A 17220-nucleotide genomic window follows, 5' to 3' on the forward strand; every position below is an offset into this window, starting at 1 on the left:
TTCTGCAATCTTCTGTTGTTTTCTCTTCCAGCTGGGTGCACAATATTTTTGATTGTCAGACCAGAATGATGTTGTTGATGCAAAGTTCAGTCTGATATTTCCTGATTTGTTACCCATGTGCAATTTGTACACCAAAAGAGAACTCTATATTGAGTAGTAGATTATGTCAGAGTGTCATCACTGTAGATGATGTGAAAAATTGTGGTACATTCTATGCCTTTATTCTTGAAATAAAAAGGTTTACATACTTTGCAGCTACTGTATTTCTACTGGGTTGCATCAAGGCTTTCAATGATGAGTATCATGAGATTATTGTCATCTAAGCTTGGTTGTTTTTTCCAGTTCTGTATGTTTCTCTTTTGTCTTTGTCACACTCCTTTGTCCTCTCTTGCAGTCCAGCCCCACATTACTAAGCTAAGGAACGTGACGGCTGTGGAGGGCAGTGCTGCTATGATCTCCTGCAAGGCTGAGGGTGAGCCTTTGCCTGAAATCTCCTGGAGGAGAGCAAGTGATGGGCACAGCTTTTCAGATGGAGATAAGGTACAATATTATTCTTGGAGTAAATATTGTTTTTTATAAAAAAGAAAAAAATCTGTTCAAAAATGCTCACAAAGGCTGCATTTATTTGATAATGTTGTGAAATATTATTAATATTTGAAATAACTATCTATATTTTGATATGCTGTGGGTATTTAAAAGAACCCCCCCCCCAACCCCCACTCTAAAGTTATCACATTTACTTGCTTTGCAGCCTGAAATGAAGACAGACACATGTTAAACTCTTGAGGAAAATCAAAGTCATAGTCAGTGGTAAGAAAGTTGACAATGAGCTAAAGCACACAGCAAAACTGAGCACACAGTGATTGACAGAGAAAAAGGTGAATGTCCTTGCATGGCCTATAGTCAGAGCCCAGACTTAAACCCCACGAATATCCGTGGATTGACTTGTAGGATGCAGTCCTCAAACAGTCACCATCAAATTTAACAGAATTTGAGCAATTCTGTAAAGAAGAGTGGACAAATATTGTCTAACACAGATGAGTCTAAATGTGCAAAGTTAGTTAAGACAGATCCCAACTGACTAAAGGCTGTAATTAATGTTATATCTTTCACTTGTATGTAAATACAGCTGGATAAAATAAAGAATTGTGTCCATCTTCATTTCAGGCTGCAAAACAAAAAAAGGGTGATTATTTTTTATACATAATATATTTGAATGTGATGGCAAAGCTGAATTTTCAGCTGCTGTTACTCCAGATCCTTCAGAAAACATTCTAATATTTCTTAATGTCATCAATGATGAAAACTGTGACGCATCTTTTTCAGAATTATTTAAATAGAAAGTTCAAAAGAACAGCTTTTTTATATACTAACACTATATATATATATATATATATATATATATATATATATATATATATACATTTTTTTTTATAGTGTTACATAAACCATTTCCAAGACCAAAAAGTGAGACTCAGAAACTGCTAGCAAATTTTGGAGATAAAAAAAAAAAAATAAAAATAAAAATTCAGCAAGTAACGCCCTGAATTAAACATTAAATTTTGAGGTGGAAACACTGTAATAGTATTTTTCCTGTAAAATGTACTCTTGTAATCTTTGGTAGATATACAACTTTGTTGTTTGTCAATGTGTTGTTTTTGTAGGTTATTTTAACAACCATTTCCTCTCAGTCAAGTAAACAGTGTAGCATTTTACCAGCACATTAACTGCCAGATATGCGTTACGTTCGGCCTTTGCTCACGCCCACAATCATAGTCATGGACATTAGAAGATATAATAGAGTAGCACACAGAGACACAGCCCTGAGGCACGCTCAGTCTATGTACTGGTTGATGGCTGATGAAGGCTTTCTGTGCTCCAGTAATGCTTTACATTTCCTACCAGAATGCTCTATGCCTGTGCTGAATGGGAATGCGAACAGCAGAATGGCAAATGCGATTGCAGTGGCCAGGCGGGAAAGATGATGGGAACAGAAACTGTCAAAGATCATTAGAATTCAGTGAAAGGTGGGTTGTTGGCATCAACAATAGAGGCAAACGGAGCCTGACTCCAGGGAGGATCTGTGAAAAGACTCCCCATCACAGTTAATCTAGCGAGAGCTGCTCAGATAGCGATTAGAATAGCCTGCATGGCTGGGAAATGAAAGAGGATTCATACAAAGGTGTAGAAGAGCAGCGACGTTTGCCACCACTCAATATGAACAAAATGAGTTTGATTTAAGCTGCTCTTTCGGAGGTGTGGGGATGTGGAGGTAAGGTAGGGGAGTTAGTCTTCTACAATTACACAGGGACTGGGACCGAACCTGTGCTCTGAATTCAAAAGTTGCACACAATTGATCTGGGAGCCTCTTCTCTCCGCTGAACAGTTAAAGTAATAGTTCAAAATGGACACCAATCACTGGAACAAATTGTTGTGTGGAGAGAGTTTTTTTTACGCTTTAGCATGTCAATGGGGGGCCAATTAACAGCCTAGTATGTGACATGACTCACTTTGGAGGTGTCTACATGCAGAAAAAAATAATAATTAAACACTTAAAAAGACATGGTTTTTATATGGTTTCTTGGTTGTTCTTGGTCCATGTTAATTTATGGTCTGGTCTGAGATTGTGTGAACTGGTTTACTTTTTTCCATCAATATGTTTATTTGTCTTTTTAGACAAAACCACCTTTCAGACACAAAATGCAATGTTATCATATATAAAATGTTATATCCATAATGTACTTTGACACAAGTTAACAGAGACTAACCATATCCCAACAAGCAGATCGCTGACTGTAAGATTATTCATGAGCATCGTCCTCTTGATCTTCTGTTAAGTCTGTGCCTTCAGCAAAAAGCATGAAAGGTCTCCAAATACTTTCAAACAATTTTTTTTTTTTCCTTTTAGCAAGTATGTGATGCGTTCCAATGGAAGAGTAGCCAACATCTGCTTAACACACTGTCCAATACTTGGTCGTCTTATGTTTTTCCAGTGCAGTGCAATCAAAATTTTAGCTTTTAATAAACATATATCAATGAACAGCTTCTTGCTTTTTGTATATCCTCTGTGCTTGGGATATAAGCCTAAAATTATAAAAGAAGGTTCCAGAGGATGGTCTTTAGAAATAATATCCTTCACAGTTTGCTTTATTGCAAAATGTCCTGATTTCTCTTCATTCCCAAAAACAATGGAACAATGTACCCTTTTCATCTCCACACTTTGTACATATGTCTGGGATATTTGGATTGTATTGGTTTAATTTAGCAGGAGTAACATAAACACGCATAAGCCACTTGTATTGTAATAATCTCAACCTAGAGTTTATAGTTTGCTTATGAGCTTTACTACAAGACAATTCCCACTCCTATAGAGATACTGTCCATTAATTTGCATATCTTTTTTCCAGGCTTCTAATTTTAAGGTTGAATTATCTGGGGAGTGTGATATCAGCAGTTTATAAAGTTGTGAGATTGTTCCCCTTTTAAAGCTATTTTCACTTATCATTTCTTCTAACTTAGATTTGGATGGTTTCCATAAATTGCTATGTTTTGTTCCTATATAACTTCTAAGTTGGAGATACTTGAAAAAATATTCCCTTTGAATGTTGAATTTGTGTCTAAGTATGTCAAATGACATCATGTTGTCTGAGTCTGTTGGATATAGGTCTTGAATTTTCTCTAATCCATTTAAAGCCCATTGCTTAAACACTGCATCGGCTCTCCCTGGGGAGAAGTTCTGATTTCCCCGAATTGGGATTAGCCGTGATAAAATAACTGGCTCTTTAATATATCTTTTAACATTATACCACACCTTAACCATGATTTTAACTATTGGATTTTTAGTTTTCTTCATCAAATCAGCTTCTATATAAGATAAAAGGTACAAAGGTAACGGCGGGTTCAAAATTTTACTTTCCATTCCTGTCCATTGGGGGGGCGTCAGTTTTGCTAAAATAGTACCCTATATATCTAAGCTGGGCTGCCCAGTAGTACCACACTAAGTTTGTGCACATCAAGCCTCCTTCATGGTAGGGCATATTGAGTAACGACAGTCTTATTCTAGCACGTTTGTTTGACCATATAAAATCAAGAAGCAGTTTCTTAAATGTTTTAAACCAGTCAGCAGGGGCTGGCAAGAGAATATTCTGAAAAACATACAACAGTTTTGGAAGTATATTAATTTTGTAAATATTAATTGGACCAATACGAGACATTGGAAGAAGAATCCATAATCTGTTGACACTATAATTTCGTTATTTATTGATTCATAATTATGCTGAACAATTAAATGTAAATTTGGAAGGATATGTATTCCTAAATAAGTACATTTAGAAACTGATTTAAATTGTGAGACAACTATGGGTGGATTCTCTCTCTCTCTCTCTCCTTTATCTAGCAACAAGATAGATGATTTTGATCTGTTAATTACATATCCTGAAATATGACCAAACTCCACAATTAGTTTTAACAAAGCAGGAATAGATGAATTTAGTTGTGAAAGGAATACAATTACATCATCTGCATGTAACGACAGTCTGTGTTCTATCTGACCAATTGTGATCCCGGTTATGTGGTAGGTGTGACCGTACTGCTATAGCCAAGGGCTCCATTGCTAAAGTGTAGAGCAACAGAGATAACGGACACCCCTGCCGACATCCCCATTTAACTAAAATTGGTATAGACACGTTTTTATTTACTACAATATCTGCAGTTGGATGTAAATATAATAACTGTATCCATTTTCTAATTTTTGGTCCAAATCCAAAGTGTCTTAACACATCAAAAAGATGTGTTGATCCCTGTGGATGATCAATGGAAGGGTTTCCTGTAAATGAGTTGCTAGTAATTTGCTGATTATCTTAAGATCTGAGTTAAGTAGTCTTATTGGCCTCATATTCTCACATTAATCCCTAGATTTCCCCGGCTTAGGTAATAAGATAATTAATGCACTGACCATTAGGGAGGTCACCATTTACAAAAAGCTTCCTGTAACATGTCCAATTTTGGGTTTACCAACTTTCCCTTAATTGTTTTTTAAAAAGCAGATTGGAAACCCATCAGGGCCTTTTTACTTTGACTATTTCGTCTTCACTAATGTCAGTGTAAATGTTGGCCAAGGTCTTCTGCAATAATTGGTATGTTTAAATTGTCTAAGAATTTTTTCATGTGTTTAGATCTGTATGGCCCTGTGAATCATAAAGTTTCTCATAATAATTTCTAAATTCTTTATTTATCTCTATTTGTTTGTGCTTACAATTGTTTAATTTGCCATGCTCAAATCTTACCAGAATTCCCCCCCTGTTCATAAAAAGACTGATTTAACCTTAGTATGTTGGAGGCCGCCCTGTCCGCAGTAGCTTTATTATACTGTGCTTTTATCACTGCTTTGAGAATTCTTATCTGTAAACAACTGCTTCTCCAAATTCTTTATTTTTTCTTCTATTTTTTGTCTTTTCTTGCCTAGTTCTTTAGATTTTGAAGTATAAGAAATTAAATAACCCCTTATACAGGCCTTAAAGGCATCCCATTTGACATGTGCAGTGGTTTGTGTTGTGTTTATACTAAAATATTCATCAATTTTATACCCAACATATTTAACAAAAGATTCATCCTTGAGCCATTTTTGATGTAAGCACCATCTAGGAGGGTCTATCAATAAATCTTTGAGTATATTTTATGTTACATGAAGCATGGTCTGATATTGTAATACTATCATATGAACATTCTCCCATATTAGGCAACAAATCTGCCAAACTCAGAAAGTAAAGTAGTCCAAGCGAGAATATGTATTAAATGTTTTAGAATGCCAAGAGTATGTAATATCGATTGGATTATAATGTCGTCAAATATCTACCATCTGCAACTCCTTCATAAAGTTCTGGATGATTTCTCTACTTTTATGATGAGTCTGGTCATTTCCAGTGGATCAGTCTAGAATTGGATTTAAAACACAGTTCCAGTCTCCATCGAGTTGTCCAAATGACTGGTAAACTATATCCTGAGTCTTCTGAAGCAGTTTGGTGGATTACTGTGACAAAAAATCCAAGATTTAATTGATTCACTGAAAATCTTGACATCGAGCCAATCCTCCATGGTGTTTTCATAATGAAATGGTGACTTGGTAAAAAAAAAAGTAGTGTCTGTTCATAAAAGAATCATTCATTTGAAGCATATCTTTTCAATCAATTGCTCTCTTTGTCCACAAATCATACCGATCCAGTTCTTGAGTTCAAGACCTGTGACTCATTGATCTAGTGTTGATTAAAAAAAAAAAAAAAAAGAATTCCCACACAAAGCTATTGTATGGCTTCCAAGGACTTGAAATACAATGCACAAATCATATGGGCTGCTTTTATGATACTTTAATGATGCTTTTCCATCTTGAAAGCCTTTCATTGAGATCGCATTGAAAGTCATTGTTCAGAATATCTTCTTTTGTGTTCCACAGGTTTGGAATGACATGAGGGCGAGTAAATGATGGCAGAGTTGTAATTTTTTTTGGTGGTGAATTATCCATTTAAGCTGGTGTGACCGATTTCTTTCAGCAGGGAGCATATAGGAAATCGGTCTGGCTGCTGTGATGCATGTGTCAGCGTGAGCTTGGAGATTAGTTACTGACTGAGGGCAATTTTGGTCAGCTTGGATGATGAGCGGGGTGTGGAGACAGGAAGACAGGCCTTAAAATTGTCATCATGCACTGCCTCTCATTAACCACACTACTGCTCACTCTCACTAATCAAAACTGACAACGCCAAACATCCCTCTTCTGCTTATCATGCAGTGAATGCTTCAGAGGGCAATGGGAAATCTGAAGTTTATTTACATCTGAGCAGTGTTGTGGTCTACAAAATAAAGGTCTGTGTGATGTCTTCTTGACTTGTTTGCTTGAGGGTTAAAGAGTGGGTCATGTTTTTTTTTTTTTTTTTTTTTTTGAGTGTCCTAATATTGTGTGCAGGTTTAAATGCTTATAAGGTCGAATAACATTGTACTTTTTTTAGAATATGCATTTAATATTAGCAATAAATGAATAATTTCTCAATGATTTCAAAACGATTAGTTCAAATAAAGTCTGAGCTTAAGGTCTGTAAACTCCTCCTTTCCATAAGCCTACTCTTCTCTGATTGGTCTGTTGTGACCACAGTATGTGAGCGGAGCGGAGAGTGGAGCAGTGTGATTTTTACTGGAGCAAGGAGAGGATCTTTTAAAAGCTGGAGCGTTGTGTTTTTCACTTGCTCCAAGAGTGCTCCTCCGCCGCTCCTTCACGAGTGCAATTCATGAAAACAGCCTATAATGTAATTGCATTTTAAGCAAGAATTCAGCATGATAGATAAGGATCACTCAAATCAGAAAGACTGTGACTGCTATATGGACATGAGCAGTAAGTTATAGTTCTCAAGGATGTTTGATCCTTCTAGATACTGAATATTTTCAGCTGAAAGCATGATTTAAGCAACTAATACAACACTTATTCACAATCATTCGCTCTCTCAATAATGCATTCAAACAAATGAATTCTTACAGTGCTAATTCATCTGTATCCTATTTCGAATGAGTAGAAATCTGTAAGAAATGCATTATTCCGTAGGTAAAATAACTGCCGAAAAAATTTGCACACTAATGTTCCAGTAAGCCACTTTGAAACTTCCTATAATTGTTTTTATTTTATAATATATGTTACCAACAGAAGTTAAACTGTGGTATTCCAAACATACTGAAATACTTTTGACACGAAGCAAAGGCGGAGCTGTTTCAACTGTAACAACTGATAATGTTTCTAATATCAGTGAGCGTGGAGTGGAGCGGCAGCAGGAAATGGTCAGCCCGGAGCGGAGCTGAAGCAGAGTGATTATTAAATGCTCGGAGCACGGAAGAGAAATTGTTGATGCTCCACTCCGCTCACATACTCTGGTTGTGATTGGTCTTTTCATATACAATACATATACTTTAAAGTTTTGATGTTTGATGTTTGGTCTTTTCATTTCATATACAGACGTTAACATCATTATACTTTACCGATTTGAATATTTGTATTATTCCCTGGCCACAGGTTAATACTGTATATGCTTGTGATAATTTATAAGCTAAGAGCTAGGTAGAAAGATCCAGGTAAAGTTTAACTTTAAATTCACAACACCAGAAAATGATTCTTATAATGAAACAAGAATTTATTTGAGCTACTCTATAGATTACACAGTACAACGCTAGTGAAAACACACACACACACACACAACATACAGTTCAAAAGGATGAGAGTTAATGGAGATCTGAGGAGTCCCAAAGTCTAGTAACTTAAGTTATTCATTCTTAGATCACACCAAGAAAATCCCAAAAGCAGATATTTGTCTTATCTTTACTGCTTTAGATCAATTCACACCAGTTTAACTAGAGATAAAGCTTTGTTTGTTTATTTGCGTTTGAGTTGAGAGAAGTTGGAGTTTTGCTCATTATCTCGTCTCCAGCAAAGAGAGAATCACAGAATTGCAGATTGGTAGTTCAGATGACGTCTTTTAGGAAAACCTTCCTGGTTATTGGTTGGTTGACTGGTTATGTAGGAGCTTCAGAAATTAGTGTGAGAGTTTCTTTGTTTGCAAGACTTTGAAGATTCCTGGCAGTCACGAAGTTTCAACGGAGTGTTTGAGTTCTGAAGTCTCGCTCGTGTGATGTTACAGTGTGTGATCACTTTGTAGCGCAGTCATCAAGGCTAAAGACCCAAAGATCGAGAGAGAGAACGAGCAAGCATCTGCTCCGACATTGGGGTTTTGATCTTATTGAATAAGTCACCCCACGACATGATCTTCCAATCAGCTTGTTGTAAGGCTTAGCTGTGCCCCATAGGGTTCCTCTTGTTGCCTAAATTAAAATGATGCTTTAATTTATCACTGGAGAAATATATTTGCAGTTTTCGTTAATATTTCTATAAAGTACCGTAAAGCTGACACTGTTTATACCTAATTTTACTTCACATCAGCATCTTGGGAAAAAAACAAGCTTTCATTTGACACCACATATCAGACACTTTGCATATGCGTTAATAACCTTATCTACTAAACAGTGTTATAAAACATTTATTAAACCCCATTGATTACATGAAACACATGAAGCATATTCAAGACATCAAAAATATTATTTGTGAATATAATTGCCATTTTTATACTTTTAAATGATTGTCTTTTGAACATTGTCCATGCAAGTTCTTTGTTCTTTTGTCTGTAAAAGGAGAAGCATGCCTTTTTTTGGAATGTAGTGAAAGGAGGTGGAAAAGTGGGGGAAAGTCCTGAGGTTAAGAAAGTCATGCTGGGGCGATCCTGTGATTCGTCAAGCCGAGGGGAATGTCAGTGTAAATCTGTCCGTTTGTCTTTATCATTTTTTAAATTTATGTGTTAAATAGTCATGGGTTCCAGAATAGTCTGTTGCTGGAACATTTCCAGATACAGTGTTCTTTGTTCTGTTGTTTATTCGATTTTTAATTATGCTGAGGCCAGTCGCAAGATAACACTGAAGTTCTGTTGCTTAAATGGGTTCAGATGCAGGAGTCAGTTATTTCTGTCTAAGTGCTTGCAGACCCAAACTGTGGTTTTCTAATTCACACTCTTCCTGTGTTTCTTGCAAAGATAAGCCAAGCGGGACAGAAAATATTTGAGACAATTGGGACCACAGCTGACCACAGTTCAGTTTTACGACTCGCACATGGTTGAGAGAGGACACTTTAGGTTGTTCTTAGAATGTGGTGATTCGATATAGTATCTGTGTCTGTTCACTGAGGTCCTACAGAGTTTGGCAAATGGCAGAGCTGAATTTTCAGCATCATTACCACAGTCTTCAGTATAACATGATACTTCAGAAACCATTGTAGCATGCTGAATTGGTTCTCAAAAAACATTTCTTATTATTACCAATAATTGTGCTGCTTAATATCATTTTTAAAATCCCAATACATTATTTTCAGGATTCTTTGATGAATACAATACATTTATTTAATATAAATCTGTTGTAACATTATAAATGTCTTCACTCTCACTTTGGATTAACACATCCTTGCTGAATCTTTCTTTCTTTCAAAAAAAATTTAAAAAAATATATCCCCAAACTTTTGTATAGTTACCATCTTGGATTGATTTTCTCATACCATCCCTTTATCATGTCTTATAGCTTTGTGTTCTTTATTTTTAAGGAGAAATGGGATCCGAAAATGACGCAGTCATAACATGAATATTAGTTCCTGTGGAAGAACTACATTTAATTTTAATGTGTTAAGAAATACCACTGTTAAACACGTACTCCCAAAGCCATGTTCACAAGTTGGACGACAGTGTGGAGAAATTTAGAAATGGTGCTGTACTTATTTAAAATAAGAAACATGTGGGAAAAGTTGATGAAACACTTGAGGTGTGTTAAAAGCCAATCTGCACCCTTCCGTCCCATGAATCCTCTAAAAACTGTTCTCGTTTAGACATGTCCTCAGGAGTCAATTTATACTTAATAATCCTACAACCTTGACTCTGTGATTATCGGGCTTATCTGTTTTTCAAATACATGGAAGCATGTGATGGTTTTTATTTTATTTGTATTTTATTTATTTTTTTCAGAGTCCAGACGGTCGTGTGGAGGTGCGAGGCCGTTATGGTGAATCCATGCTGACTATTGTTGGAGTCAAGCTGTCTGACTGGGGACGTTTCGACTGTGAGGCTCTCAGCAGGATCGGTGGACATCAGAAGAGCATGTTCCTGGATATTGAATGTGAGTGGTCTAAATGTTACGGGAAATTTAATTAAATTGGCCGCACCTTGCAGTAAACTTAATTGGGATTAGAACTTGATCAACAGGAAAAGGAAATTAAAGCTCCCGTTTTTCGCGCATTTTTGAAGCTTTGATTGTGTTTACAGTGTGCAATATAAAATGTGTTCATGTTTCCTGTGTAAAAAAACACAGTATTTTTTACACAATTCACCTATCTGTATACTGTTGTTTTCACTGTCATAAAAACGGGCTGATGACTTCCTTGTTCTATAAAGTCCCTCCTTCAGAAATATGTAACGAGTTCTTATTGTGCCAGCGGTTCCTGTGTTGTGATTCGACAGCAGCTGAGCGCGCGCGGCGCTCCTCAAAACGCGATTGGACTAGCTTTGAGAAGCAAGTGGACAAGAGCATGTGCTGGAGATGTACTTATAATCACAGGAGCATTTTTACTGATGCGCATGAAAATCGTATTCGTTTTTTTGCACAGCCCTAGTTAACAAAGGTAAACAGCATTGCCCTTTGTGTAATAAGTTACAGAAACTGTTAAACGCACCAACTTAAATAATAAAATACACTTACCTGTTGTGGTCCATAAACAACGCCTTCTCCAGACAAAGAGGGAACTGCTCCATCTTTCAAGAATAATCTTTGTGCAAATCCGGCATTAAACTGATTGAGATTGAGGAAGTTGTCCTCAGCAAGCTGTCCTCAGAAAAATGTGCTGCACATAGTTTTACATGTAGATTATAATTTTTCGGAAACCAAGTTAAAAATAAATTTTAACCATTAATCTCCAAGTACAGCGTCCCTGGGAAGCCAAAACAAAGATGATTGAACTCAGATGAAAATAACAGCGTTTCAACGACATGGCGACAAACACAAACGCAGCTCTTCCTCCTTCTTCTTCGTCGGAGCGCAACAAGACCGCGCAACAAGACCACGCCCCCCTTTTTGTGAATTCATGTGGGCGGAGGTTAGTCAAAAAACTGTTTTAGTGACATAATTACTGCAGGAACTAGAGGGCTGTAGTCCAAACGGGTCGTTTTTTGTAGGCGAATTCTGTTAAATAAAATATCTCGCTTGGCATTGAACTTTGAGCTTTAGAATTTTACAGATATTATTTATACTCTAACAACAACATTACACACTAACTAAAGTTTAAAACATGGGATCACGAAGAAGGGGACCTTTAAGGAATTACATTTCATAAATTATCATTAAGCTGAATTAATTAAGCTTATTTATTCACTGAGAGGTTTGTTTGTTCAATTATTATTATTTATATATTTTTTTTGAATAATAACTTTTTTATATGAAATACGTTCAATACTGTCAAAACAGCTTTTAATACACTTCCGTAATATGTGAAATTAAATGTTTCACTGTTGTCTATAAAAATATTTTTCATTATTAATGAATTCATTCATTATAAAAAAAAAAATGAATTGCATACTATTTTTTTACAACAAATAATATTTAATTTTATTCTACTTCCTAAAATTCAAAGTACAGTTCTGTATCCTTAGAACCAGTGGCAGCAGCAGGGTAGATATATGTCTCATTATGAGGTGCAGTGGAACGGACCATCTAGCAAGGTTGCTAATATACCCATTCATTCAGTCTCAATCTGTCACCGATGTGACACTGTAGGCTGCATCAATCTTTTTAATGGAAAAAATGGTTGTGATTGTGTGTGTGCTGTTTCTGTGTGTCTATGTACTGTATGTTTGTGTCTGCCGGTGTGTGTGTACTGTATGTGGGTGTAAGACTGAGAAATCACATATAATGCAGCGTTTCCCAATACCACAGTACTCTCTATCTCACACCCCCTGCCTCATTGCCTCTCTCTAACATCCTGCCAAATGAAATCTTCCACAACCCACTGGATTGTGGGAGTAGAGGGGGTTTGAGTTTATGTGGGTTGCTTTGAAAAATTAGAGGCAATCTGTGAGAAGTGGCCATGCATCAGATTTTGTTTGATTACAAGCTCAATTTACCCATATGAAAGTGAACTCCATGATAAAGTGTATGTGGAAGCTCTTACCTGCATGGTACAGAATTCCATTTAGACTTTGGGCAGCTAATCTTGAATGGGTTTTTGATTGATGACTGTTAGAAGAGCTTGGTGTGCCATTACTGAGCACCCCTTTACTGTTCTTTCACAGATGCACCAAAGTTCCAAACCAACCACACTATATTTTTCTCATGGGAAGGGAACCCGGTCAACATCAGCTGTGATGTTATGTCTAACCCTTCAGCTACAATGCTGTGGAGACGGGAAAAGTTGACCATCCCCAGTGAGGGTGCTGGAAACATGCGTGTACACAGTGCCCCTGGCAGATCGCTCCTCGAGGTACAGTAACCCACCCACTGCTTATTCCAGTTATTACCATTTTTCTCACTCCTATTTTTTTTTTCTCACTCCTTTTTTTTTTTTGTGTTTGCTCAACTAGATTAGAGAGCCAGGAGAGTTAGACATTAATGACATTCAGACCTCAACCCATTGGTTGCATTCAAGTAGTTACAGAATGGGACTAAAATCTTTAAATTATTTGTGTATTTATAATTGAAAATATATTTCTCTAAACAATATTCAATAATGTCATAACATAGCCATGAATTTAATATATTAATTTTATTACAATTTTGTTTAAATTATGACTTCACTACACCATCATAAGATATTCCCCACATTGTTTTATGTAGAAAAATATGGATAGTAATTACAGTTTTAGTACTTGTATGTTTTTTTATTTAAATCTTTTGTATTCCATTTAATTTACTTATAAGGTATTTTATAAAAAAAAAAAATGTGCCATCAAAGCTGCCATGAGATTTGTTTAAAAGGCAAAAACAAAAATCTAAATAAATGATACAAAAAATATAACATTTATATACAAGTATTACAGAAGTAAATAATAAAACTATACTAACTAACTAGATGTATTACAGAACCGTTTTGTACAGTTTTGTCTTGAGCAAAATCTGTGAAAGTCTTTTGCTAATACATACATATGTAGTGAGGTAGTAAGGAGATGTGGAAATTAGTTACTGGTTGCAGAGCAGGGTCATAATTAATAGCTAAAGCTAAGAACAAAACTAAAACCATTACATTTTTATTACTTGAAATTAACATTAACTGATAAAATATATACAAATAAAACTAAAATTTCAGCCACTTTTCTTTAGTTTAAAATATTCATTTTCTTTTAGTTTAAAGTACTAAAATATAAAAAATAAACCTTATTTCAGAATATTGATAAAAACTGTCATGGTATAGCAATGATATGAATTTGTATTATCTGTGGTGGTACAAGCAGATTTGCCCCTTTTTTCTTGTAAACTCTTACTAAGCAATATTAATGTCAAATGAACAACATAACAATAACTGACATTAGATGTGTAAAAAACAAGCACTTGAAACAAGAAAATTGTGTAAGGTCATACTAACACAACTATGGTCCCTAGGTTACCCCAATGTCAGACAGAGATTTTGGCCGTTACAACTGTACAGCCAGAAACAACATTGGGATGCGCTTTCAGGAGTTCATCCTAGCACAGGCCGGTGAGTGTTTACCACAGGTTCATCTAATACACATGATTAATGTGTCTGTCATTATATATAGTGGGTAGAAATAATTACATTTTGTTTATTTGCAGCCTGAAATAAAGATGGGCATGGTTATTGTTTTGTCCAGCTGTATTTAATCTTTGTTATAACTTTAATGGAAGTTATAACATCCAATTGAAAGATATAACACCTCCATGTCAGAAAAATAATAATAATTTAAATAAAACAGAATCACTGAGTTGGAAAAAGTATCACCCCCTCCTAAAAATGACTTGTAAACTTAGGTGTAGCTAATCACCTTCTAAATGGCACACAAAGCCATGTAACATTAAATCTCAAACTGAAGATGCTGTAATAGTCTCGTATGAGCACTTGGCTCTTCTGTGGGACATAATATATGGCCTGAGCATCAGCCAGGTCGAGTCAAATGACTATCACATCCCATCGGTTTTCCCTTGCCTCACCGATCAACTAGGTGACCATTCCGGTGTGTTCTGCACAGCCTGACATCCCCTTGAACTCCTCCCTTCTGCATCATGGTGTCAATATAGAAATTCCTTAGGAGGTCTTCCAACAGTCGTTTAGCGAGTATCTTGAAAAAGACCTTTCTTTCCACACTTAGCAGAGAGGGCCCCGGGGCTGCACTGCCTCACACAGCTCTAATTGTGTTCCTGACTTCTGCCAGTGAGAGCACTTTGGTGTTGAATTAGATGTGGGTTCAGGTGGTGTAATCAGCTCTCTGCAGGGAGGCAGATCTTTTTCCTTCCTTTTGTCTCTGTAAGTTTTGTTGAGGTGTTGGTTAATTACTTCTACTAGACAGATCAGGGTTCCACTTTGCTTCCACCCTAGCAGCTGTTTTGTGAAACCAAAGGGATTCACTATGAAGGCAGTTTGTTTGCTAGCCCTTTCTCTGCCCCTTCTTCTGTGCCACTCAGCACGCTGTACAGAGATGAGGTTCTGCCTCTTGATGGCTCCATCAGGGCCGGTCTTTCCTCCTCCCTCACTTTGCTGAACTGCTATTTTAGAGATTTCAGGTCTTTCCTGGGCAGACTGATCTCGATCTCACAGCAATTCAGTCTTTGGGGTGGTCCTGACTTTTTGATGTTAAGTGCCAAATCGCTCAGGGCCGATGGTAATGATCAAAGTGCAAATCTTCTGGAGTCACTGATGCACCTTCCCCTTTGATCAAACTTTGAGGGCAATGTCTACATCCTCATCAAACTGAGGCGACTCAGCCCCCTTGTTTGCGGTAGGCCATAAGACTCAGTGAAGTTCTGGTGGTCTGCTACAGTAGGTACAGCAGGTGGAGTTTGGAGCTTCTGGACACTTTGGGTTGACTCTGGGTCATGCTCCTCCTCTTTCTCACCAGGTACAGTGATAGGCACTGATTCTGTGCATTGTTTAGCTTGCTTTTTCCTTGTGCACACCATCTTGGTCTGGTCGATCCTCTGACCCCTCAGATGCTTGCAGACAATGCCACAAAAACAGATTGCTTTTGTTGTCAATAATCCATTGCTTGAGTCGTAAGCCAGAAAATTAATCAGACTGTGGGGGTATCTGACATTGGAAATATACACAGGACTATGTGTGAGTCTTCATTGTGTATGTGCTTGTCTTTGTTGTAACCTTATTTATACCTCATACTAGCACACAGGCAAAAGTGGATTCTGTGGCATTAGTTCTCTTTTCTGTCCATTTTAGCATCTTTTTCCATACATCTCACTCATGTCCTACTTTCTCTCTCACTGGCACTTCCTCTCCATGATCTTCTAATATGCTCACTGATTTTATTTCTCCCTGTCTTTCTGCTGCCTCTCGCTGTTTCATATACTATTTATCTCTCCATCAGCGGTCTCGGCTCTCCCGTTCTCAGATACTTGTTATTTATATGGCAGGGCTTGGCAGGGCAAGAAAAAGCAAGCATGAAAGATGACTAAGAATGCCGAAACTATGCCATTCCACCTACTGTAAAGGACGTGCAGGAGAGGTTTAGTCAGGGTAGAACCTGATTTTGTATCAGATTGGCCACAACACAGTTTGTGTCACCTGATGACTATGAGCTATTCTTGGTGCTCCTGTTTTGATAAGGCCTGCACTGTCTATGCTTCTGAAGAAATACTATTCAAACAGATGCCATTCATAAAACCCTGTGTATCCCACACACTTAGTACTTTCATTTTTTAGATTTTGGCCATGAGATACTGTTACACAGATTTTAAGCTGTAGGAATACTCTTTACTTATAATTAAATCACTGTAAATCACTCTGTTTGGGCTTAATTAAATCTCTGTAATTTAATTGGAATTTTATTCACTTTATTTAACTTTCATTCTTCATTTATCATTTATTTTTCATAAGATATTGTAAGTGATTTCTAGCTGACTGTGTTAGTGGTTTTAAATGTCTCATGCTGAGAGAGCTTGAATTGTAAGGCCCTATAAAGAAGCTCTATAACTCTGTTTTCTACCTCACAGAAAAATACACAACCAGATCCTTTGATGCTCTCAGAAACTGTGGCCTCGCCACATAAATAGAGTCGTTTGTTAGTCTCTCTTCCCCTGACGCATAATTTCTCTGTCACAGATGTTCCCTCAAACCCTTACTCTGTTCGGCTGAGCTCTGTGGTACAGCGCGTGGCCACAGTTACCTTTACGAAGCCAGACTCCCATGGCGGTGTACCTATCAGTCACTACCTGGTCAAATACAAAGACATCAGCTCACAGAACTGGAAGGATGTGAAATCACAAGGGACACAGAGTAAGTACAAAGGTTGACCACCACCATTTTTTTATCAATGCATGTGTTAAACCACCAATCAAACTGTAGATGAAGAAATAGCTTCCACTTACAGCTGATTGCCTACTTCAAGGATATGATAAATTGATCAAAACTGCCAAGACAAAATATTTATA

At 36.9% G+C, this 17220-nt stretch overlaps 1 protein-coding gene across 3 annotated transcripts in view; it reads left to right on the plus strand.

Moving 5' to 3' along the window:
- Positions 1 to 17220, plus strand: part of LOC113053076 (neural cell adhesion molecule 2-like) — a 176812-nt gene that overhangs the window by 140971 nt on the left and 18621 nt on the right. For all 3 annotated transcript variants that reach the window (XM_026217741.1, XM_026217742.1, XM_026217743.1), the window contains exons 8-12: positions 395 to 540; positions 10587 to 10737; positions 12903 to 13090; positions 14206 to 14302; positions 16892 to 17065. In XM_026217741.1, the coding sequence (XP_026073526.1) occupies positions 395 to 540; positions 10587 to 10737; positions 12903 to 13090; positions 14206 to 14302; positions 16892 to 17065 (756 nt within the window). The remainder of the gene's footprint in view (positions 1 to 394; positions 541 to 10586; positions 10738 to 12902; positions 13091 to 14205; positions 14303 to 16891; positions 17066 to 17220) is intronic.

The sequence above is a fragment of the Carassius auratus genome, chromosome 34, assembly GCF_003368295.1.
Source record: "Carassius auratus strain Wakin chromosome 34, ASM336829v1, whole genome shotgun sequence".
Lineage (NCBI taxonomy): Eukaryota > Metazoa > Chordata > Actinopteri > Cypriniformes > Cyprinidae > Carassius > Carassius auratus.